The sequence below is a fragment of the Cydia splendana genome, chromosome 11 (genome assembly GCF_910591565.1).
Source record: "Cydia splendana chromosome 11, ilCydSple1.2, whole genome shotgun sequence".
In the NCBI taxonomy this organism is placed as follows: domain Eukaryota; kingdom Metazoa; phylum Arthropoda; class Insecta; order Lepidoptera; family Tortricidae; genus Cydia; species Cydia splendana.
The window spans coordinates 15,848,668-15,875,373 of record NC_085970.1 but is presented as its reverse complement, the minus strand read 5'-3'; the positions used below and the strand labels follow the sequence as shown (position 1 = coordinate 15,875,373).

The following is a 26,706-nucleotide window of genomic DNA, read 5'->3' as shown; positions in this document are numbered from 1 at the left end:
AAGAAGCGCTTGGCGTCCGTTGGCTCGTTGGGTGGAACGACATCCGAAAGATTGCGGGTCACTTCTGGATGAGATTAGCTCAGGACCGGGATAAGTGGCGTACTTAGAAGAGAGGCCCATGCTGCTCAGCAGTGGGCGATAAAGGGCTGATATGATGATGATGATGACCATTGCGTTCATTGCGATTAGTTTATTTGTTATTTCATTCAAACGTGGTTAAACGTAACTCCGAAAATAAACAAAATTAGGTACATAACTCGAGGTTGAGTCATACAAATGAGTGGTTTTACTCACAACGTGACAACTATTTAGCACGTCTTTATTTCCATCACAAGCACGCTACGATTAGATAACATGACAAGAACAATCCTCTTCAATCCGTGTACCAGTTATTTTTATCTAGCCCCGTACTGAAATCACAAAAAATAACGAACAATACTTTATGTAACTCGGTTCCATAAATCTCTCTACATGTAAATCGTAGAGATAACGATTTAAATCGCATTGAACTATAAAATTGATACTATCAATGGACAATTGTAATCTTTGTTGCGTAAATTTAATTTGCTTACGTAAGTCGTTAGCTTATCGTGTATTCCCATTGGTCACTGAAAACTAGCGAGTCGAGGCGCTAAGACAACCAATGTTTCGAATGTGTAACAATGGATCAGCAATTCAGCACATTTAAACTGGTTTCCTTGAGCGCTCGACTTGGTAAGACCATTGGAACACCTCAGAAGTTGCCTAATGGTGACGTCATATAAACCGGGCTTTCCTCGGGCTGATTAATCGGAGCTTATGCTACAGGATGATTCATACCCCAGTCCTCAACTCGTACCAATAAGAGATAAATTCGGTTGAAACAATACAATTTTTTAAGCGGTATAATGCTAGGGATGTAGGTACCGGTCTCCCGATTTGACGTAGGGTGAAAATTTCAGTACCAAAGCCATGTAGCAATTTGATGCATCGTGAGTTCATATCGATGAGTGATGCAGCGTTTAAGTTCTTGAGATAGGACTGATGGTTACTTGATCGAGATTGACGTATCTTTTCATTAATTTGTATGTACTTTTATAAAGAAAATTGCATTCGTTCTCTACAGAATACTATAGAATATTGTTTAGATTCAATATCAATAAGTTTGTCTTAAACACCCTTTTGTATTGGTAATTTTAGTCTTAAGTTGTTTATGTACTAATAAACTATAAACATACAATTTTTACAACATCTAACGAAAAGGGGAGGGTCATGATTGCATAAATATGGTGAGATTGATGAGATATGTATTTATATTGCATTTAAAATAATTACGCGTATGCCTTATATTAATGTTTTTATTTTATTTGTTACAGGTATATATTGGTATCGCTCGCTGCATTTATGTAAAAAGTAAGTTAGTATTTGCTGTGTGAAGATTATTGCTATAGCTGGTGTAGTGTTCAATAGAACTAACCTGATATTAATGGATTTTATATCAGTTATATAAATATATTTTTAATTTATTATAAAGCTGTCCATAAACTAACCAAATTCATCAAAACATATATATATCAACTATAAATATACATATCAATAAACCATAAAATGTATCTATACTTTGCTCCCCACTGGGTAATTGTACTCCAACAGTTTTTATACCTATATGAAAACTATTTCACAACCTCATTTAAGTGTTACAACATGATAGTAGTGATTGTCTACTTTAAATCGGTATGGAACGTCACATTGTATCAACATACCTACCAGAATATGATAATTTTAAAATTTCAATTTCAATTCGAATTTTGGAGCAAATAAGGAATATTTACGGTGTGTTTTGACGTCACAAACGCCTTATTATATCCAACACAACTGATTCACATTTAGATAGTCAAGCGGAGCTCCGAACAGCCACTGTTTAAATATAACCGCCAGTTTGGACGGCTGCCCTTAAACGTCGACACTTATCGTGTCGTGACTCACACACATCAGCCGCTCTCAAGTCTGATTGTAGTTCTATTTGTGTAAAAAAACGTCTGCGCTGTCAGTAGATATCACCCCCTACGTACTCGATGTCACACAAATTTTCCAAGGATACTAGTGTCGCTTTTGTTTGCATTAGGACGAGTCTAGAACGTCGAGACGGCGACAAATTTGGCTTACCTTGTTATCTGTATCAAACACACATCAGCCGCTCTCAAGTCTGATTGTGGTTCTATTTGTGTAAAAAAACGTCTGCGCTGTCAGTAAATATTACCCCTTACGTACTTGATGTCACACAAATTTTCCAAGGATACTAGGTGTCGCTTTTGTTTGCATTAGGACGAGTCTAGAACGTCGGGACGTGGACAAATTTGGCTTGTCTTGTTATCTGTATCAAGTGTCAAACACGGGCGTTACGATGAAAAATATGTACATAACACTTTAAACTCTCGCGTTTTGTACACATTTATACATTATTTTCGAAATATATAAAATATTGTTATTTATTATTTATGATTTATGAAATTATGTCGCGTTAGACCCTATTATATCGCTAAATACGATGAAAACACAAAACATACATTTACAACTCTGACCTGAGTATTGATTTGAAATTAGCTGTTTTAGTGAGTAGTCGCTTATTACGTCATTCATCTAGGTCACTGATAAATAATCGATCAAGTCATCCAATGCTGGTTAAATGTAGATATAATGAAATTAGAAATATCTAATATTTCTGACTTAGCGTGCATGGAACCTCTGAAAACTTATGTATTGCATTATTGTAGTTTCATCACAGTCTCATCATTAGTCGTGTGTTCCCAGTAATTTGAAATGAAATGTAATCGGGCGGCATGACATGAAAACTGTTGTGACAACGAACATCTGTTAAACTTATTTTACGACTGTGATAACGACGAACGTAATATTCCGAGAATGAAGGGAGAAATATTTTGGTCCATTATCGTGTTTCTAATATCTGTAGACAGGTACTCAAGTTAAACTAGACACGGATCTCAAAACTATCACCTTTTATGTGTATATCCTTAATTTTTTTAAGGTAAAGCCGTAATTATGGTGTTTGTCATTTGAAAACAACAGCATTCATGCTCTAACATTAAGGCTGTCAAAAAAACGCCATGACATTTGCGACATGTTAATGATCGGCAATTTGTGAGTTTCGTGTTCTGATGTAATACGCGTTCGTGAATAACACTGATTAAATAAATAATGGTTGAATCATCCAATCCGTTTGAAGCTTGTTTGAAGGTTAATCGTATACCACGTGAAATTATACTTTTGTTAATGGACACTACATGTGACTTTTTGATAAGCTTTTAAACAATTTCGTTGTTTATTGAAGCTACTTAAATGCGACGGAAAAACGGAACGTTATTCAGACCTGGAGTGCCCAAACTGTCCCTCGCCGATCACTTCGTTGACTTTAGCCAAAGTTTGCGCGTGTACTTACTTTACTTGTTTTTGTGAAAGTCCCCTTCGAATTTTTCATCTACGCGACGCGATAAAATAGAACCAAGGGTAAAATTTAAGAGCGCTCTGACTGCTCGGATAAGAGTTAATTACAGGCAACGAATAAACGAAAAAACGAGTGGCACTTTTGATAAAATTTTACTTGACCTCGGGAGTGTATTTTGTTCTAAAAAGTAACGTTTATTGTTACAAATAATCATAGTCCCTGAATATTTAAAATGCCCTTATTCTCAACTACTAATTTCACCATGACAAATTTTGCTCTTTATTATATTTCTAATAACTGTAGTTTTGCACAAATAAAGAGACGGGGTTTCCACCATACATTAGTTAGCTCCTTTGACTGACCACATGCATCAGTTGTAAAAATAACCCCGATCATGCGGCCGTGCCGCGGACAGGTCCCCGGAGGCTGTCGCTGACAGGATAATGAGGCTTTGTCTCACTTACCTGCCATGACAATGTTGCTGTTTTTACACAAGGACTTGCTTGACAGATATATGTTACGAATAGGTAATTTTGTTATTTATCCAACCTGAGATGGACATTGTCAGCTGTGATGACAGGCCATAAAAAAAAATGTCTCGGCACTCCCCTCCTAAGGGAATTTTTTTTGAGGAACTGCGGGTCAAAAATTTTGGTTTGACCTCTAGTATAAGTGTGCCAAATGGCTGAACCTGTACATCGATTTGCGGTTTTTCTATGAAATTGGGGTCGTACGGCTGCCACTACAGGTGATATACATGCTCTTAACTGGCACAATTGTTCCAGCTCCCAGTCCAGTGCGCATCTTTATAGGGTAGCAGAAGAGACCAAAGTTAGTAGTAGTAGACTTAATTTCTTCCTATTGATCATTAATCGTAAAAAAGTAAGGAGCGATATATATTTATTGCATCATGGATATTGAATATGAATAATACCGTGAGTTATACTGAGATAAATGTCATATATGTACTAAGAAAAAGTAACCAAGGCCTCCAGTGCCCCAGGCTGGAATCGAACCAGCGTCTTCTTCTATCGCGCCAGGTGCCTGTGCCATTCGGCCACCGGGCCAGTCGGGGCACGGCGGCATAGGTCATATTTTTTCAAGTATATGCACTTCTTACTGAAGGCTTATGGCGCCCCCTGACCATCCCTAAGGTAGAACAATATGTTCGACCTTCTAACTGAATCATTCATGTGATTCCGAGCTAATACTTCTAATAATACCGCGAGTTGTTTATTTTCCAAGGGTACAATACGTAGTTAGTCGGAACGGTTGCGCAACAAGGCTCAGCAAAGGGCCACATTGTCTACTCTACTCCAATTAGACCACCGCCAACAACTCCCGATAATTGGTTGTTTCCTGAACTACATCTGAGCCGGCTTTTATTGCTCTCAATTTGTGCAGGGAAGAAAATAGCACAAGGCAAACAACCTGTTGTCACCTTTTGGTATATTTTATAACACAATAATGTATTGTGAATTACTTTTGTCGGCTGGGGTGACGAAATAGCATAGACACTTTAGTAAGTATTATAACATTTAGTGTATTTGCGACTTATTCATTAATATATTTTGTAAGGGGGTATAACAGATCTTATTTTAGACAAAACAAGGCCATTATATGATTCCGTGAAATAATCAATAGTTTCTTAAACTTCGTCATTGGAAAATCACCCACATTGGGCTGCCATACCCTTCTTGTCGTACTTGCTTAAGCTTGCCACTTCCTTTGTAAATATGACTATACAGTATACATTTGTCTGTTTTTTTTTATATATTTGCAACTAAACAAAATAATACAAGCCTCATACGTCAACATCTGAAGGTATTCAAAATACTGTTGCACAATCTATTATACCCATCTAACTGACATCTTCACCTTTATGTAGACGAAGATATTGCGTGTTGTTCTTTTGTTGCCGAAAAGTTGCGGTGGGTAATAATTAATTCACATATTTACACTGTCGGGACTATTAAATGAATTTCATCGTGTCAGCGTCATGACAGCTATTGTTAAATTGAGTTTTAATATACGCTAACGATACATGGTGGCATTTATCTCAATGAAATTAATAGACAGAGTTCATAAGGTCCATCTGGCATGTGAAATTGAATTGTGTAATTTTAATTTCGTAAGAATTACTGTGGTTTTTGTTTTACATGCAGCGCCAGCGTAGCCAGTCTATTGACGATCCATCTAATAAAGCAAAAGAACATCGTCATTTAATCGTGTCCGTTTGTTTGGTTTACATTTCAAATCAACTGTAATAATCAAAATCAGAACTAACTGAACTCCATCATCAGTAGGTATTCGACGCGCAAACCATTGGAATCTCAGCGCTGGTGTTTACATATTTTGCAATTTTAATAAACATGCTGAAGTATGACTCGACGGTGTCAACTGCAGTTATTGCAACACTTCCTCTAGCGAACATAGCTGCACGATTATAACGTATCTTGCATTTCATTCTAAATCTTTAGTTTGTTAACCAAATGGAAAGTTGGCAGGCACTAGTCTAAAACAGCATTCGTTAACTCAACGTATCTCCGGTACGCGTCAAAAGCTCGCCCGGTCAGGAGGACTCCTTTAAAGTCGAGTCGAGGTGGATGGCTCTAGCGATCCTTGACATGGTTACTACGCGGCTTGGCCGTGTATTCCAAGTGTGAACGCAACGTGAGCGAGTCGATTTCTCGGGTAAACCAATGTATAGGGATCTACTACCGTAGCAACTTTACGTAAACGTGTAAGGTTTTTATACTGGCTTACGACTCGCCCGGACTCTGTAAGTAATTGGAATGACAGATCAGGGGTTGCCAACTTGTCTTGTTAACCCAGGGCAGCCAGAAGAGTAAACTCAAGTTTCGAGACTTAAAGATAGCCCAAACTGCGCGGGCTAGTTTTGTAGTTCAATTTGGAATTCTTTCAGTAAAAGTCGCGTAGCTCACAGCCCTAATTTCAACCCTCGTTCGCTGCGTACGGTTCTTTGCTAAGCCGTCTTTGAAAGGCAGCTTACAGTAAATGGGCTGGGTTCCGCCAGAATTCGGTCAACGCCTCATACTGGCGTGTAACTCGTACATGACATGGCACTTTTGTCCTATGTCATATGTCTAATGTACCTATGTCGATGTTGAGATATTTTAGGTAACGTAGAAAATGTGATTGTGGTGTTGGTGTGATAAATTATAAAGTTACTTTATTTGTAGGAGTACTTAAAATTAATCTTTCTCATTTTTTGTTGTTGTAGTGTATTTGTGCAGTTTGGCAGAAGAAAAAAAAATCTGTATAATGGGGTTTATTTCATCTGAATAAATGATTTATTTATTTATTTTTTTTCCTATCTCAAAATCAAAAAAATTAAACTCATTTTTTTTTTCTAAATTGAACTCAATGTTTGGTTGCAGTTAAGCATAACTACTTTAATCTTCATGATTATGTAAGTTCGCCTTGCAGTTTAAAAGCAGAATCGATTAAGACTTTTCACTCACTTGAATTTTTAGTCGCTATTGGGGACATGTTTCGGACCCGTCGGGGGTCCTCAGGCTCGATTACTCGCAGCGGCTTAAAAAATAATCAAGTGAGTGAAACCGTTGTCGTCTAAACAGTTGATTTTTAATGTTCGTTATACAGGATTGCTTAAGCTCTCCCTGCCCAGTGAACTTACCGATATAAACCGTAAACCTTGGTCAGTTTTATCGCCGAGCTTATCGTTGGCCTCGGTACGCCGTCGTTAAGACGCTTTACGGCGCAGAACAAAGCTTTTTAATGCACACGACTGTACAAGATAACTTTAACCAATTTCCTCTCGCACACTTCCTTAGGCCTCATTCTGAATTGTCTTATCAAAGTGATATCAAAAACGTATTGTCTACGTGCGCTCGCTCGCTAGAAAATGTTACTACGATATGTGCGAGCGCGAGGCACTGAAACTCATTGAATTGAAATCTAAGATGTTTATATGAACATTTCATTTCTAAATAAATCCGGGACAGGATATTAACTGTCGGAATACGTTTTCTTCTTATTTTTCACGTTTCCCGGTACAATGAAGGCACTCGCGAGATGTCAGTGTGAGTCAATGTTTTCACAATTTGCTTTCTACTGAAGGACATTCAGTTTCAAAGATGTATTTTGAAATAAGAGTGATTTTAGTGACTAGAAAATTTAATGTAATGTGATAGGTTTAAATTATTACAAGAATTACGTTTTCTTTACTTTATTCTGTGTCACATCACATTATATTACCTATAATGTTTTCATAGAGACCTCTCAACGAGGTATCTACCTCTACGGTAGCCTACATATATAATCTAAATTAATAATTTAGAATTATCATACCGTGAAACACATTTTTGCATAGCGCAATGATACAATCAGGCAAATTTAATTAAACATTGGTACTTCTTGCCTTGTTTAATTTTACTTTTTTAATTTTACAAAGGTGCCGTAATGATGTCCAGTGCCATAAAAAACGAGTCAAATTTGTCTCCAACCCAACTCTCCATCGAGAAAAATTTTAGTAACAAGAACTTTCAAAGTTGACTGACCCAAACCAAACGGCTTATTCAAGCGGAGCACATAGCTGCGTTCTACCAAAACTATCCGGGTTTTATTGCCTTTCTTCGTTTACCCGAGCGCTAACAATCCAGTATAACCTGACATTGAGGCCCATAACACTGAAGAACGCAACTAAACTGGTTCATCCGTCTCTGACTAGGTAAGAAGAATGACACTACGTGGGCCCGAGACGCCCGTCATGGCCGCTGACTGTCGTGGGTCGTGACTGCTCCGACTGCTGCGCACGCGACACACAGAACTGAAACAGCTTATGTACGTTCTAATAAGGAAAGATGCAAGACCTTTTGATAAGAGGTGTATCTTGAGACCGGGTGGATGCAGCCCACGTTAGGTTTTGGGTTAGATCACGCTCGGCTTTCAAATATATATGAATTTGGTAATTACGGTTTATGGCCTTAAGGCGTCAATATGAAATGGTCCTAGTACTTTAACTTCAGCATTGGGTTGATTTGACATTCATATATTTGTCCGAAAACGTGTTTTTTGTCTGTACTGCATAATAGGGACGAAACTAGAATTATTTTTACATGTCAGACAGGCAGTTAAAAACATAAAAATAATTGATTTGCTTCTATAATGTGAATGAAGTATGCATATGCACTGCATTTAACATTATTATGAATAAAGTATTAATATTACTATGCATAATGAAAAAAACGCCTACAATATTATGAAATGACTAGAATAAGGAAGGACAATAAGAATTACTTGCAGGTTGTACCAGGTTAAACCAGATATATTTAGTGTTAGCGGGTATCGAATGATAATGTATATTTGTTTAATGCTTTGATTGCAATCCTCAATGACATCGGATTTGTGTAGGTTACTCATCTCATGACTTGAGCCATAAATGCATACAGACATCATTATATTAGTGTGCATAGTTGTATTTATTATAACTATGTAGGTACATACGAGTACTAATGTATTTAAATTGATCCTTTATCGAAATTATAGCATATAATTTGAAATAAAAAACTTAATCAGGTTTACGAGATTTTATATTGCATTAATTATGAATATTATGATGATGCACATGATTTTAACTTACCTTGAAATTAAATAGTCAAAGTTCAAAACATTACACTAATTTCCTTTTATCATCTTTCTAGTCCGTACTAGTGGTATCAAAATATGTCTAATTCGTGCACTACAAGTAAAGTATGTTTGGCGCCCTTTCATTCGGCCGTCCGTGTTAGCACATTCTTTCCCATTTTATTTGCCAAGCCATTTGTCGACAGGCGGTCTTGCGAAACGGCTTTTTTCCCTTTCGCCCAACTTCCGACCGCCTTTACAACAGTTGCACAAATTTCTTTCTCAACTCGCTATTTTCGAATTTTACACTAGAAATTTTATCCTAGTTACTTGAGAAATAAGTCGTCGTTGTAATAATATGACCGTATGCGGTTTTTTCCACGAGTAATTGCGGATTGGCACTGTCTTGTGTCGGAGGCCAAGTCTCATTTTGGGTCGCTGAGCCAACGGAGTAATTGCGGATTATTACAGTAGCAGCAAAAATAAATTAGCGGTTCTTTGACATTTCTGTGTCTGTATTTTTCTGTCACATCCCACAAGTAACATACTAGCAATCATTTATGTCACAAATATTAGTTTGGCATGTGTGTGATACATTTTTTATAGCGTTTGCTTATGAGTGTTAGTAGACTGGTCCAGCAATCATTAACGTTTACTTTGTCACTTAACTACAATTTAGCGAAGCTTTAACCTACGCACAAAATAATTTTGTCCATTGATAGTTTCGAAAAGCGACATACATATATGTATACTTAGTGTAGTAAATAAAGGTAGTGGACCCCGCAGTAATTCCTCAGCCAGAAAAAACTTTACAGTATGATAGAGTATCAATAAATAAAAAGTATTCTATAAATTTCCAAAGAATAATAATAATAGAATTAAAGTCAATACCTAAAGTCTTAAATCGTTAATAACTTTTTACGGAAAAATGCTCCGTTCAAACTTTCTTCACCGGACATATTCATGTAACGTATTGCAACAATATATGAAATATCAAAAAAATAACCCAGCAGAAATCCCAGTATTAATAAAATATAATTTTTTGGCGTGTCTTGGACCGGAAAATTGCTCAGTCTAATTTTTTCACTGCAATGCCATTTTATTGCCGTTTTATACCTACAAAATGAAAATCTAAAAAATTTCCACTCTCAGTTTTTAATAGTTCTATAATACATACATTTGGGTACGCATTTTTTTTGGATTTTCTTACCCACTGCGCCAAATTATATTCTAAGATCATATAAGAAGAAAAAAATGACAGAGCAATTTTCCGTAGAAAATGAGCGGCAAAAAAAGGAATTATCATAAAAAAATATTCTCATGTTTGACAAAACTTTTAGATTTTTTTCTAGTATCACATACTGATACAAATAACTTATTTTGTAAAATAATTTTGGACTGAGCAATTACTCGGTTCAATATATAATCAGATTTGTGTTTTTACCTAACTTAGGAGTGTTTTTTTTTTTGGATATTTATATGTTAGTCTCGGCTCATGCTATACAATAACCTAGCTAAATTTCATCGACTGAGAAATTAATGCATGGGTCTCCATACAACCACTTGCTTCATTTACTACACTATACTGTACATATATTCAAATCAAGGTGGAAAGCTGCAGAGTTAAAATATAGGTACTTAGCTAAACCCATTTCTGATACTATTTGGTCGATATTATTCTACTTAGTATTGCCAAAATCAAAAATTAAATTTAGTTTTATTAAATATTTTTAAGTGACAAAGGATTAAACATTCTGGTTTCCGACCTTAGTCCAGTAGTCTAGTTCCATGCGTCAAACTAGCTGTCCATAGCGTCTTTCGCAATGGGCAGATTCCTCCGACGCTAAACTAAAACTGAGAAATAATAACATCGCATAGTTCTACTATGTGTTTATTGTTTTCAGGACATGCATGGTTTTATACGTAGTTGTGTGTGTAGTTTGTCTTATAATTAGTTAGTAGACAAATAGTATTTCTTATAGACTACTTTAGAATTCAATTTTTTTTGTGGTTTGATGCATGGAATTTAGTTTGCTGTAGTACCATGTACATGTTTTTGTTGCTTTGTACATTAAATTATTTAGTTAAGCACCACTTTACAATTAACATATAATACGAACAGTACTCGGTCAATGCAGGGTGTATCCTTTGGGTAGCATTATAGCCAACTATTTCTAACGATCCGTTTTTGAAACCATCCACGACGAAGTTTTGGCCAGCACCAAAATTGTTTTGTTTGACCAATGTCGCTAACTTTCGGATAAATACTTGGAAACTGTAATCTTTAATGTACATTAAACATAATATATAATGTGACAGAATAATTAATGATGGTTATATTTTCAGTGAAACTTTACGTCTTTTGTTTTGCCCCTTTATTTTTAAAATTAATTTTAAATGTATTGGTGAAACCCAAATGAGCCGTACTACGAATTTGTGAAACGCATATAGCAACAGTAGTTTCCGATGGACATTGTTATTGTTTTCCCGGTACAAGGAAAATGTTTATCGACATTAATTACGGCTCACGGGCTAATTAACTGTTTCGTGTCTTGTTATTAATGTTTTATTTATATTGTATGCAATTAACTTCATCCTAAGACCGTTGAAGAGTGCGAGTTCTTATTACCGTAATAATAGTATTTGTATTTATTTTTAAGTGAAAACTTCTTTAGCGGCTGTGCACTTTTTGTGATGGGGAAAAAATTATAAACTCGCGACAGCGTAAGACGCTTCGTAAGACGGACACGTGACCTGATCGAAAAACTATTACAATGTCATTGAGTTTTCACTTCTGCCGGCACTCCCGGAGTGCAACCCGTTGTTTTTTTTTTTTTCAAAACCTGCACGATTGCAAAGTGCATTCGATACGATGAAATTAAAAATATTGTATTCCAAAACGATCTTTATCAGCTTGATCTGATTCTCAACTCGTGTCTCATTAATTAAAAAGAAATGTTAATGAGCCCTTCTCTTAAATAGACTTTTTTATAACAACGCGATGATTTTTTTCGTTTCTCTTTCAATTATAAAATTCTAAGTTCGCTAACAGACGTCTCTGCTTAGTAATTTATTTAACTGGGTACATGTGTTATGTAAAGGATAAAGGATCCGTTACAATATTAAATGTTACCTATATAAATGCTAGTAAATTTGAGGCATTTGAAGCTTTACATTTACGAGCTTAGAGTAGAGTATCTCACTGCATCCTGCATTGCATCGAGCAAAATGAACTTGTGAGTTGTGACTTTTCGAAACACCGGCATATTTTAATAGTAATTTGATGTATAGTGGCACTTCCACACTGTCGTTTGCCAAGTCTGTGTAGATGTACCCCCTTATTCATAAAACTTAGCCATCTCTTAAGAACCTTTGTTAAATTTTGTATCTTTCTAACAAACAGAAATGTCAAAATGACGGGTTATTAACGATTTGTTAGATTTGACAGCCTATTATGAATAATGCAATTAGCTTAAACGAACTCTATAGGACGGATGGGAGTTAATTTTATATGGTTGCTTCCGCCTCGTTTCCGATGCGTGTGCGCCGGTCACCGATGACCGAGGCCAGGCGTGGCTCACTCCGCGATTTCGTCGCTTTGCTACAGGTACCTAAAGTACATCCGTTCCACCCCAATTTTGGGGAAAGCCCGCGCGTGGCGCTGTCGCCACCTAGCGGCCATATCTGTGCTGATCGTAACAGACGCGTTTTGTTAGAGAGTGAGTCTTCTGTACTATCATTTATTCTGTGCCGCGGCAGCGACTTATCGGCCGTAAATACCTTGATCGATTGCCGCTTCCCTATTAACCTGTGTTGGTCTAAGATTCCTCCATTTATATAACTTATTAAATTGTTTATGTCACCTTTTCTATAGATATCGATTAATTAGAATGATATGGCGTTGTTGGGTTCGTTATTCTTCTACTTATCTCGAGAATTTTATGATCCAGTAGGTATCAGAATATATATCTAACATGTTACCCTGAAAACGCTTTAATTGTATCGTCCGCACTATAAGTGTGGTTGTGTGGTGTGTTTACTGATAATTCGTCCGTGATAATGATAATACATGAATATTGGGTGTATTCCCATTCGTCCCCGCTGGACACAGTTGGGATACGTGCATTGCATCATCATCATCATCATCATCATCATTTATGGCGGCGCGCGGTCTCGTCGCCCGGGGACAAGTGGGTATACACCGAATATTGAATATCTTATAGGCCATTATAGGTATTTATAATTCCTGCTCTACTACGAGTATGTTTTTTAAAGTCAGCATGACGTCTTTTCCTTAGACACGGCAACGGCAATGTCTCCATTAATCGATCTGCCGTGTATTTCCACGACCTTTCTTATAAGCGATAGTTGGCTGGTACGAGGTATTACGGGTTCTTCGCTTTAAGACATTTTCTTTGTCTATTACGTGCCGATGTGACAAAACCGGGCCAAATTTACCTCTTACATAACGACGTGATCTCTATAGAAACCAGTCTCGAATTCCCTATGGAGCCGTCCTGGGTGAGTAAGAAGAGCTCATTTAGACGATGCGAGAACTCGCACGCGAGTTTCAATACATTGCGGATTTTGATCGGTCGGTTGAATTGGCCGTAACCAACAATCCGCAATGTAACTAAAATCGCATGCGAGTTCGCGTTCAGTCTAAATCAGCCCTAAGTTGCGGATGGACTTATATGAATAGATACCTTCGTAATTTATCCTAGAAATAGTGGTAAACAAATTGCATACAATGATAAGTTGTTATGGGAGTTAAATATATATAAAAAAATCAGTCTCGTGTTAAACAAATAAATTGTAATATTGTCCGCGATAGTTATTCATGAAATAAAACTATTTTTATATAATCCGTCTAAATACCTTTGTCATAAATAAATTGTACGTTTGGGTTTAGGTACTCTATTCAATATATATTCTCTGCAAAAACATCATTCCTTTTTCTAACTGAAGTATCTCAGCAGATGGCATTTTGCTCCTAATGTAACGTACAAAACAAAAGTGATTCCTACATAGAGCACGTTTTTATCTAAGTGTCGCTCGTGACTTTGATCCTCAGTCTCAGACAGACAAGATAAGACTACCTAAACTTGAAATGGCTCAAACGTCCCGTCATTGCCTACTTTCTATGAAAGGATCGTTTGCCTCAGGCCCTAAGTAGTCAGAGTTCCACGTCCTTGTTTTTTATGTAGTTACTTATTTTTTTAGTATCTGAATGAGTATAAAGAAAAACGTTGTTTAGCAGAGCTATAACATAAAACATATTCATATTAGGTATATACTCGTATTCACAAAAATTAAGGAAAGTTTTCTTTTGTTTTCTTCTATGTTTGTGCTACTAGAACTATACCGGGTGGAACAGAACGAAGGACTTTTATGCAAACGGGGAATGGTTTAGGCTACGTACTTTACTTTTCACTTATTAATCCCGTTAATATTTCTAACCGTTTGTGAGATACCGTTTGTTAAACTTTAGTGCAAAAATCTGTATGTTTCAACCCTAGCAAGTAGATCCGAGCTTTGAATGTAAAGTCAAGTTAATGACATGTGTCAATTTAAAATATAAATAACTTTTTAGTGGTAGGGTTGTCACTGATATAAAAAATATTTCATTTTAATAATTTCGTTTTACTTTTTAATCCAGCTTTACGATTATAATAACTCGGTTGTAGATCACTTAGATAACACTATGTAGATGTAGTGTAGGGTCGCCCGGCCGGAAGCAGGCGGGCTGTCGATCGCTTGTCACGTTCATTCAGCCCAGTTCCCTGGAGTTGGAGCTGCAGGTTACTGTCCCGGCGGCATTCCCACACTATTCTCCTCAAGTCTTCTTGTTTTCCTGCAGAACAGAAGGACATCTTTGAGTTCGACGTCCTTTAGTTCGTTTTCTTTTAGTGTGTCTCTACCGAATGTATTAAATCGCGGTGCTGCGTACATAGTACATTCTGCTAGTAAGTGTAAGCTAGTCTCCTCCTTACCACAATGTGGGCAGGAGGCGTCTCTACTAATTTCCATTATCTTAAGGTGTCTGTTGAGAGTATTGTGACCTGTAATGATACCTGTCAATAGTCTCAGACTGCTCTTACCTAGTTTCAGAAGATACCGGTTCTCCTGTGGTCTATACCTTTGATCATCATCTTCGACTGTCTGCATCCAGTCTCTTCTTCCCATTCTCTCTGTGCTTCCACTAGATAACACTATACTTTTAGCTCAGTCCCTAGAAATGTTCCAACCTGTATACAACTTGATAATAGTTTTTACACGGTGCTAGAAGTTTCCTGGGAGCCTGGAACTGAGTTATATAACTTATTTACGATCAAACTTGTTGCATTTCGTGACTGGCAAATGTTGGAGTATTTTAGCTACGTCAATTAGCGTCAATACAAACATATTGTCAAACAGTATTTTTTGTAAGACATTCCTGTCGCAGCTGACGGAATCAGTCAGCTGCAAGTCTATACGAGATACTTCAAATGGTCTGCACCTGACTACACTATTGTCAAACAAATAAGGCGGTTTTAGATTCTTACGAGCATTTCTACTAGAGTTAGACCAAGATAAGTCTGCTACGATTTTGATAGCTCATGCAGTGCAAGTGTTATTTTAAACGTCGAAATTCTATGAAATTATGACGTATAAAATAACACTTGCACTGCGTATGCTATCAAAATCGTTGCTGACTTTTATTGGTCTAACTCTAGTAGCTATTTGTGCTCCTGGGTGGTACGTAGATCAAATCGATTCAACACAACGTTTATCGAGTATTTACGTATACTTAGGAGCATAGATTAGTAACTCCTTGCGCAGTATGGAACCCTGTCAAATAGAGATTCCCCTGCCACTTAAAACGTTACCTTGACACTATGCTTCCATTTCTTGACCTGAATATGTGGTATTTTCTATGAACTCAGCTTTGTCATGCCATCGCTCGCCGGTGTGTACTCGTATAAGAAAAACAAACTAATAGAAGTGTTATTGACGTGACGTCCAAAAGCGCTCAAGGTTGTTGTAATAGAATGGGCAGTTAACATTTCTGTTAGACAGACATATAGTTTATGGAGTATTTTGTATACGTGATCAATTTAATTTGAAATATTCGCCGTAATCTTAGGTGGGGTGGGGTAAGAGAAACTCATGTAGGGAAAATAAACAGTTAGAGATGCTTAAAGATATTTAAAACTGAATTGAATGATAATATTATAATAAAAATAAAACAAATGCGCAAATAAAATTAATATTAAAAATACTTACGTTTATAGGACTTTCCTACACGGTTTCTCTTGCCCTGATCAAAATAAACTATGTTTATCTTACCCCACCTCACCCACCTGATCTTACTCTTAGGGATAAGTTCGCCTTTGTACTACACATTTATGTTTTATGTGATGTAACCAATATATTCCTTTCTTTTCGTACAATAAAGTGTTTACTTACTTATAGGGTAATCCGCCAGTAACTGGCCACTGTTAGTAATTGGCCACCAAATGAATTCTATTCACCTAACAGAGTTCATTTTAGTACACGGTTTCAATAACTGGCCAGCCTTCAATAACTAGCCGCCTTATACTAAAATGAATTCTGTTTACTCGCGAATTACAGTTGTTTGAGAGAGATCGGTGCGAAATAGATTTCGTCAAAAGAAAGGCAGTAGGTACTTACCTTGTTTTAGTTTTACGATGTGAGATACAATATCTATCGTACCGTACTGTTGTTAGACGGGTTTAGAACCGGTCGTCTATCGCGCTACATGTAAGGTTTACTAGGTACCAATACAAAGACACCATACGTTGTACAATCTGTACTATCAAGTACATAGGTTTGTTCGACCCGGCATACAATCGCGTCCAACGACTCTCGAAGACTGTTAGATGTCACGAAAGGTTAGATATTGTCAGTGTTTATCTAACGCCGGTTACACACAGCGAAAAGCGTCTCAGTCACGATACAATAAAAAGGTATGTTCACACCTCCACACCCTCATCAACTTGCGTCTTCAACTTTCAATTCGTCTCTTGTCAAATGCGTGCCAGTTGATTGCGTTGTATGTAAATTTAGGACTGGCGCTCTGGCATCCCCTTTGAAGTACTTACAAACACATTCGTTTTTAATCGATTCAAACATCCATCAATCGCGTCGCCATGCAGTCGGTCCTTAAACTAAGTTATAGGCACATTTGTTACTTTGAATATTTTGTGTTACCTTCTATTTGTGGCCTTCATCATCAGAAGACCACAGTTAATTTATAGCTCATGGGGTATGAAAATGTAGAAAGTCGCCGTCTGCACTCCGCCTTATGCTTTTGCGTTTCTCATGTATTAACGCATATCTCTCATTAGTCTAATCATAGACGCATTGTTCATAAGTCACACGTCTATTTAGTTATGATTCTTGTTAACGTTCACTGGAAGTACTGTTATGTGGTTATTAAACCGCTTTTAACGTCACAATGGCCTTGTCAATTAACTGTTTTGAGATTAAGTATATCGCGTAATTATACTGGCTGATTAGTCATTTATTACAGTTATAATTATTGTTAGAATACTATTTTCTATTGATTAATTCCTAGAATTTTCATCACCTCACTCTGTTGAATAGTTATGTTACTCAATGTCGATTGTTGACCTTTTCTGTCTATAAACTTCGTAAAATTTTCGTTTGTTTGATAAGGCAATGAAACAAAAGACATGCTACTTATTTTGACATATTTGTTTATGAAAGGTTCTAATTAGTTTAGTTGAAACGGTACCATCGCCCATACTGTTAAATGTACATCGTTAGACCTTATGCCTTTTGTAATAAGGTCCACCGATGCACAGTTAGGAGTGTTGCTGTTTGTAATACATTGTGCCTTCTTTTTTAATGCTCTGGATTCAGTTGTATTGTAGCTATATTTTATTAATCCTTACCTTTCTCCAGTTTACACAGCGGGAATTTCTCTATTTCTTACTTCCCGCTGTTAGCAGTACGAGTATGATTGCTTTTAAGCGTAGAACTGGTTCTCCTAAGTAACCTAAGTTATAGTTAACCTAACGGTTATTTTCAATCGTGATTTTCTGTCTTTTCCAGAGCAAGTGTTGGTCAGGCGTAGGGCCGGTCTGCTGCGCCGCGCCCGCCGCGCCGAGTCGCGCGTGCGATGCTGAGCGGTCCCCTCCGCCCGCGCTGCCGCCCGCTCCGCCCGTGCTCTGCGCACGACCGTGCTGTCGCGACGCGCCGTGAGTACCTACACTCATGTTGCTAGTAATGTTATTATACACGACCAAGTGTCCGTCGGCCATAGATATTGTTAAGTAGCACGACTGTCCGAAATTTATTGTATTAAATAAGTAACAATAACTATGCTTCGCCAAGACGAGCCGAGGGGAACCCCGCCCTTCAGTTACAGATATTCTACAAGATTTTCTCCTTCAGTCTGACAGCGGGAAAGCGGCCAAACGATTGAACTGCGCTGACATCATATGACGTCTCGGTTGCTTAGGCTTTGGAGATCCTTGGATCCGCTGATGTCTTGTCACATCGCGTTATACAATGAACAAAGACATATTCAGATGCTCTATCCGAACATATTAGTCCGAGCACAGCCTGATTAGTTACAACACTTTCAACTGTAGATCAGATGTAGGTATAAACTGTTTTTCTCATAGAGATCATTTGTCAATCCATCATTGCTTGATCGGCTCCTAGGGAAGAATTCATCAAGATACGGGCAATAGATTACGTTCCAAAAATAATCTAAGTAATATCGTGCCATTCGTGCCGTCAGATGAGATTTTAATGGCGTCTTTTAATGAAATGACTCTGCAGTGAATTACCTCCCGGAAATATAGATAGATATTACTTAGATTTCCGGTTAGATATTACTTACTCTAAACTCCAATAGCATGTATATTTTTGGATTCGTCTCGTTATGAAAAAAACTACATGTTACACAGTTGTGTTTTGTGTTCTTGGGTTGATAAGTTTCTACGTTTTATACCTTCTATTTGTACACATAGTAGGCATTATTGTTACTAGCGCTCATGACACACGGCTATAAAACGTGTCTGATGAAACTAGGCCTTTAGGCCGCGCTATTAGATTCTATATACCATTTTTGCAACATTGATCGTTGTCTATTAGTAAATAATCAACAGCGGTCAAATTCCAATTAACAAAAACAAGCAAACAACTCCACAACGGCCTCTCTCGTCAACTATAGTGGTTGTATTTCCAGAACGTACATTGGTTTATTAAAATAAAATTTAAATTTTGTTTTAAACGTGGACCAAAATTACATTGAACTAGTAAAAAAGTAAAAGTTGAATGGAGTGCACCAGAACTGCAATTGCGCGCATAACGGTACCCCAAAACATTCCCTCGCACACAATAAAAAATATTCGCCTTCATGGAATTCGGGGTACTGCGACCCCAGCTACCTGGCGTCCCCTCCACGCCAGTCTGTTCAACCCCAACCCTCCGGCCTGCGCGTACGCAAGTACGCAGCGCGTCCGCCGAATGTTTTAACACGGAAAACGCTTGTGATATTTTAAGTTTGTGATGTTTTATTTTAAATATTCCTTATAAAGGTTGTGAATAGTGTATATGTGTGGTGAAAATGGATTTGTCTCTACATAAGATCAAATATGAAACTTACGAATTTGATGATGAATTCGACTTGTTTGAACCGTAAGTGCTCTATCTTCTTCTATTCTTGATACGAGTTCGTGTAACATTTATGAATGTAAAGTATGAATCTACGTGAGAAATGCATAACTATAAATGCTTAATTAAAGAATGATAAAACGTGATAATTAAAACACATTAGAATCTAAATGCCCATATTAACATTTACTGCTGATTATGATAAGTGTTAAATATTTTGTAGAATATATGCTCTGCTTTAGCCAATAATGACTACGTTTGTATTATTATTTATTATTTGTAGTAAACTCGTGGCAGGTGTGCGCACGCACACAAAATGTACACAAACCAACGCAAAAAATGCCGCAAGTGTGGAACATTCTAAACATGGACAAGTGTAGGATTTCTAGTTCAGATTAAAACCAGAATAAGTTCTATAGGGCTTCCTCGCAAATAAATACCATGCCTTTATGCTGGTGGTTGCTAATTATCTACCTACTTGATAAATGATAAGGGATTTTAGATATTAAATGGTGTACCTGTTATCATTAATTGTTTACAGAATGCTAGGTTTCGGTATATCTGCTGTTTCTAGGTATTAGTGTAATGAGTCCGACAGTCATCCAAATTATCAAAACGAGGACTCATTTCAATTATTTTTGTTTGTCGACCATCGTGTTATGAACAATAAGCTAGTAAAGCTACTCAATTGCCTTACATAAATTTCCCAGGGAATCCTGTTTACGAGACAGTCTAACTAATGTAATCTTTGTCGAATGTCGATCCAGTACCATGCCTAGGTAATTTTAATAATCCGCTTGAAGGTTTCGTCGCACAGAGTTATAAGAGTTTCTGTAGGATCTCCGAATTGTTTGAACTTCGGCACTCTAAGCTCAAACCCGATATTGCACGAAACTTAGGTACTTACCCTTTCAATTCTCATGTATGTTTTGGTCGGTTCCAGTGTCGGCGACACCAGCGACCAGCGTCGCGCCCCGCCGGCCGCCGGCGCGGCCGCTCGCCACAAGACGGCGCCACAGGCAACGACGACGGCCCACAGCAAGACAGCGGCGGGCGGGGCCAACCACCCGCCCCAGCCGCAAGGTAACAAACGTAATGTCATTGTTACCTCCTTATTTACTTTATTGCACGACACGAACGGCTTTTAGATGATACTTCTTTAAACTGAGGTCATTTCTCGGTCATCCGTGCAAAAATGTTCCTTGGATAGAGCTAACTTTTCGCATGGTCTTGGTTTATGCAATTTTTGTCTGAATATATAATGAGACTTCATAGATTCGGTATTTATCAGAAGTAAAGCTCAGTTAAAGAAGTAACTCTAAGAGCCAAAGTGATCCGAATTTTTCAATAATGCGGTATAAAATGCGCCAATTTTATGTAATTACCAATTTCTGTACACTCTTTTGCTGTAAGTATTGTTTTGTTTTAAGAAATTGTGGTCAAAATCTGTGCATTTTTTACTTCTTAATTTATTTTTATACACTTACGAGATGAGGCACATGCAGAATATTTATAGAACGAAGAAAAACAGATTGTCTTGCTTGGTTTTGTAAAGAAAGGTCGCATTGAATCACAGTATTCGATTGAGTCTTTACTGTGATTGTACTTATTTAGTTACCTTACTTGTCATTAATAATACCTTGCGTTGCGATATCGGGAAAAGACCGCGATTAGAAATCCTATGAGCTCAACTTAGTTGACTAGCTAACAATTATTAATCACCCAAGCATGTTGCCAGTACAACGGCAAAAAATCTGCCGTCAAATAATAAATTTCATATCTCAATAACAAATTCTAGTACCTACACAATAACAAAACCGCGAAACTGATTGTGCTAACTGACATTCTATCAATAACACAGGCTTTGATAGACCACAGTTTCTTGGTTGAGCTCTATACAGTGCAATATACGGACAATTTCCAAACACTATCCACACACACGTTGTATTGAATTTCAACCAACCTAACAGGAGGTAACAATCCTGGGCTACAGTTCACCAACAACCATCCAAACACGTTTGATGAAGTGCCAACCTTTTCAAAACGTTTGGTCAAACCAGTTCATTGGTGCACTTTGGCCCAGCGTGGGTGTCGGAACCTGTAGTTTGTTTGATATTTCATGCACTATCCCTTAAGCGCACTGGTTACAGTATTATCAACCTTATTTCCAACTGTACATTGCTTATTTTGAATCGTAGTATATATGTGTAGTTTCCCTTAGTACGATAGAAGTCATTACGCCGGTATCGTCCGTCATCATAAGTTATAGTTTCACCCGCATTGCCTTGTTACATTGCAAGTAAGGGCATGTTAAATAGATCAGACGATGCCAATAAGTAATTCATTTCAATGTAGTGATCTTTCTCTCTAAAGGATGAATTTAATCAGTCAGGCATATACATATAAAGTTAAAAAAGAAAACCACTTTGTGTAATAAAAATAAAAAAAATAAAAATAATACTATTTCGTATGTAAACACAAAGTGGTGTAGAGATACCTCTAGCGAAGGATTTTGGCTATACAAAGTTGTTAATGACTGGCGACTTTTAAAGGTTCTTTCATGCAGAGCGCTGTAATTTGCTGCTTCTAAAAGTTGCTGCCAGTAAAAAAACACTATTTAAATGTCCACCACATAATTTAGCACAGACACAAAATTACAAACTAAGACTTAAGTTTTTTTACTCAGTAAAACGTTGAGTATGGTAAAGTCACCTGCTATGTTACACAACGAAGGCCGCAAAAATATCTGACACTATCTTATTTGTAGAGTCATAAGAGCGTTTGGCATATTTTTGCGGCCTTCGAAGAGCAACATATTATTGCAGGTGACGGTACTGTCGGTACTGATCCATTTATATTGCTCGGTCTTGCAACGCCCTTATTCCATTGTCATTGTTCGTCTCGCATGATGCTCCCACCGCTATCTTATCGCTCACGTATCGCTGCCGCAGCCACCCATAGATAGTGGTTATGGTGCCTTATCGTATTTCAACATTAATTGTGTCTGCTTACGTTCATGTTGAATTTGTGTTAATTGAAATAAAGATATTAGTAGAACTATATATAGCTATAGATGGAAGCAAGATTCTATCCTAATGTATGTCTGTATGAATATCGATATCTGGTAATTTTTGAATTTTGAAAGGCAATTTTATTCCTATATTAATGTCCCAAAACGCCTGGTCAGCTATTCTAGAATATACAGTTTCTTGGTTCGACAGTACTAGTCTGTCAGCCTCAACCCAGCAACGCTCCTTAGCGTTATTCTAGGTAATTTGAATGTTGATATTCCGGGCGATTCAACAGCTTAATTTTTTTGGACTTATTTTAGCCGAAGTGTGTGTTTCTACATTTCAATGGTACTTCTGGTTTTAGTAATCTATCACCTATCAGTCAACCAAAACTGTCATCAAAATGTCGAAACACTCCGTCATAAATATGATCTTCTTTTAACGGTCCGGTCGTCTGAACGGTCCCATTTCCCTATAAATAGAGCGCCAGATGTTGATTAAAACATCGAACCACAGAATAAATACAGAAGACTCACTCTCTAACAAAACGCGTCTGTTACGATCAGGACAGATATGGCCGCTAGGTGGCGACAGCGCCCCGCGCGGCTTATGGCTAGCCATCAAAATTGGTTTGGAACGGATGTACTTGTAGCTACCTGTTGCAAAGCGACGAAATCGCGGAGTGAGCCACGCCCGATCGAACCTTGTAACTAAGATGTAATTCGTTTTTGTTCACATGCCGACCGCTGCGCGCCCCACCGTTGCACCCGACGTTGCGTTTGGATACGACAGGCTCTGGCTGTGGCGGCGATGGCGACTACCAGCTGGTGCAGCATGAGGTCCTCTACTCCTCGTCCAATAGGTGAGTAAAGTCTCCTCCAAGACGTTTTCTCGAGGGACTACATTATCAAAAAACCGGCCAAGTGCGAGTCGGACTCGCGCACGAAGGGTACCGTACCATTTACGCAAAAAACGGCAAAAAAATGTTTATTGTATGGGAGCCCCACTTAAATATTTATAATATTCTGATTTTAGTATTTGTTGTTATAGCGGCAACAGAAATACATCATCTGTAAAAATATCAACTGCCTATAGCTATTACGGTTCAAAAATTACAGTCTGGTGACAGACAGATAGACGGACAGATGGAGTCTTAGTAATAGGGTCCCGTTTTTACCCTTTGGGTACGGAACCCTAAAAAGGACTGTACAGGTTTTTAAAGGGGCGACAACGCGCATATTATATAACACCTCTAGGCAGGCGTCCATCCCTACGCTGACGGCTTTCCATCAGGCGGGCCGTATGCTTCGATGCCATCGACGTGGTATTAAAAAAATATTATAAGCGGGTAATTGAAGTTTGAATAACACATGGTGCAACTAGCCCTCTTACTTGCTATTCCGTTTGGTTTTAATCATGGATATCTATTCGTGGCTTCAGGTACGAGGTGTTGGAGTTCCTCGGGCGAGGTACGTTCGGGCAGGTGGTGAAGTGCTGGAAGAAGGGCACCAACGAGATAGTCGCCATCAAGATCCTCAAGAACCACCCCAGCTATGCTCGCCAAGGACAGATTGAGGTTTGCACCATTTTATGATTATCAGAAATTAATTCGTTGATTGGCACAGGGCCCTTCTTTGGTACCTAGCATCTATTGTCGCTGAAGCTTAGATTGAGCTTAAAATGTAGGTAGTTTTTTAACTTTCTTTAGCAATGCGGGCAATATTAATTTTATCGTGGCCTAAACGAAGTTTTGTAGAACCAGAAAGAACCTTTGCAAATATTTGAATAAGCTTAATTACATCAATAAACTCATTCAACCAGATAACGTTAGCTCATAATCCCTCGCAAACATCATTAGTATACATTTTAGGAAACACGGGCCTGCTTTACGCTGCATACCTATAGTAAACAATAAGATTGGCACAAACAACTCCGTTCCCGTTAAAAATAACCACGTTAATTACCTCTGATTAACTATCATCCTAACAATACTCATAGAATGTCCATTATGGAGCTTGGCAGCGCTCCAAAGCGCTCTGTTTGAACACCAGAGTGTCTGACCATTCCTCGTGCCTCAAAATATTTACTCTTACACTGCCATCCCAACGAAAAAGATCATATGTCACTAGATGCATATGTAGATACGGTATTTTGCCTAACGTACCGTTCAGATGAGAGGCTACTTCTAATAACCTTATTTTTACACATGGGCCCTCGATATAATTAAACCCATGCAAAGTGGGTTGCCTTTAATCAAAGCGGTTGTTTATTTTGATGCCCTATTTCATACGCGCGTCACGTATTTTATGAATCTCGTCTAAACATAAACACGACCTAAAATTGTTTGACGTCAATTTAACTAAGAAATATCGTCCTTTAAGAGTCTCCTTAATTTTAGGAGATTGACCCGACGCCCACTGGTATTTATTTACAAATGTAATGGGATTTAAAGGGGAACTTAGTTTGTCAGGACATGTTTTAGTGCATACGGGTGCGCGTTCTGAATTCGCGATGAGGCGAGTTAAATGACCGGTGCGATACTTTGACCTGACTAAATAGCTTTTGATGCTATCGGAGGATACATATGCGGGTAGCCGGGTATGTACTATCGATTTTGAAAATATGAGGAAGGTGGAAGGGTGACCGCTATGTTAATATCTCGAACTAACACCACTTTATTGTCAATTTGACATCGTTTACCGTGCGATATAGCTACCGATAAAACTACCGTAATAAATGAAATGTGACGATATCGTAAATTATAACCAGTGCACTTATTACTTATATTTTTATTTCTTTAAATTTATGGCATATTCAGCGGAATTACCAATAAATTATTGAAGAAGTCTCAGCTTACAAAAAGATCTTAGATTTCGCGATGCATAGTTTCTATTGAGCTTCGGGACGATGCGCTCTCTATCCCTATTTGAACCAACTGTTCGTTTTCCCAGGTGTCGATCCTCTCCCGGCTCTCCCAAGAGTCCGCGGACGAGTTCAACTTCGTCCGCGCGTACGAGTGCTTCCAGCACCGCTCGCACACGTGCCTCGTGTTCGAGATGCTCGAGCAGAACCTGTACGACTTCCTCAAGCAGAACAAGTTCAGCCCGCTGCCGCTCAAGTACATCCGGCCCATTCTGCAGCAGGTGCTCACTGCGCTGCTCAAACTGAAGGTAAACTATATAACGTTGACTAAGCAACCTTAGGCGCAAGAAATCCCATGTTTTTCTACTAGTTCATATGTTGTATATATCGTCATACGTTCAGAGAAACTCGCAAAAAGAAAAACGTTCCTGAAAGGAATGAAACTTTTTGAATACAATAAGTATTTCTTTTCTGTGTAATTTTTGGTAGGCAGCACACAAGCAGCCTAAGAAAATCTATTGCTACGGGGGAGGCACCAATCTTATTCATTCTTCAGAATTTGATGCCTCCTTGTGGTATTCCACCTGCCTAAATTTATGGTCCAATGTCAGTGCGTCTCATTCTCTTATTAAAGCAAAATGTGAGACGCAATACACATTGGACAAATAAATTGGATAGGTGAAATACCACCCTTAGACATGGTGTCCCTAATCAACTGCCTTATTTCCTTATTAGTTAATTCGGAACATTCTTTCGGGCGCCAAATGTACCGAGTAGTGTTGTCAGTTCTTCTAATTTTCTTCTTTTCCTTGCAGCAACTAGGGTTGATCCACGCGGACCTGAAGCCGGAGAACATCATGCTGGTGGAGCCGGCGCGGCAGCCCTACAGGGTCAAGGTCATCGACTTTGGCAGCGCCTCGCACGTCAGCAAGGCCGTCTGCAACACCTACCTGCAGAGTCGATACTACAGGTACATAAGTATTTTGTTTGCTGACAAAATTTACATTAGAACTGAATGTAGTAGACAGCAATATGGAGCTGGCTATCAACAAAAGCTGCTTGTATTGTCTTAGTATTGAATTGAGAAAAGGACGTGCTTTCTCTATTATTTATTGCCAAATTGCCCTG

The 26,706-nt window shown here is 38.1% G+C and overlaps 2 protein-coding genes across 2 annotated transcripts in view; both read left to right on the top strand.

Moving 5' to 3' along the window:
- The window catches only part of LOC134795157 (uncharacterized), a 142,579-nt gene that overhangs the window by 97,174 nt on the left and 18,699 nt on the right, over positions 1-26,706 (top strand). The window contains exons 3-8 of the mRNA XM_063766987.1: positions 18,134-18,279; positions 20,649-20,797; positions 23,509-23,578; positions 24,157-24,292; positions 25,668-25,886; positions 26,394-26,548. Of these exons, the coding sequence (XP_063623057.1) occupies positions 18,134-18,279; positions 20,649-20,797; positions 23,509-23,578; positions 24,157-24,292; positions 25,668-25,886; positions 26,394-26,548 (875 nt within the window). The remainder of the gene's footprint in view (positions 1-18,133; positions 18,280-20,648; positions 20,798-23,508; positions 23,579-24,156; positions 24,293-25,667; positions 25,887-26,393; positions 26,549-26,706) is intronic.
- LOC134794933 (uncharacterized) overlaps positions 1-26,706 on the top strand; it is a 178,303-nt gene that overhangs the window by 138,471 nt on the left and 13,126 nt on the right. The gene's annotated exons all lie outside the window — the stretch shown is intronic.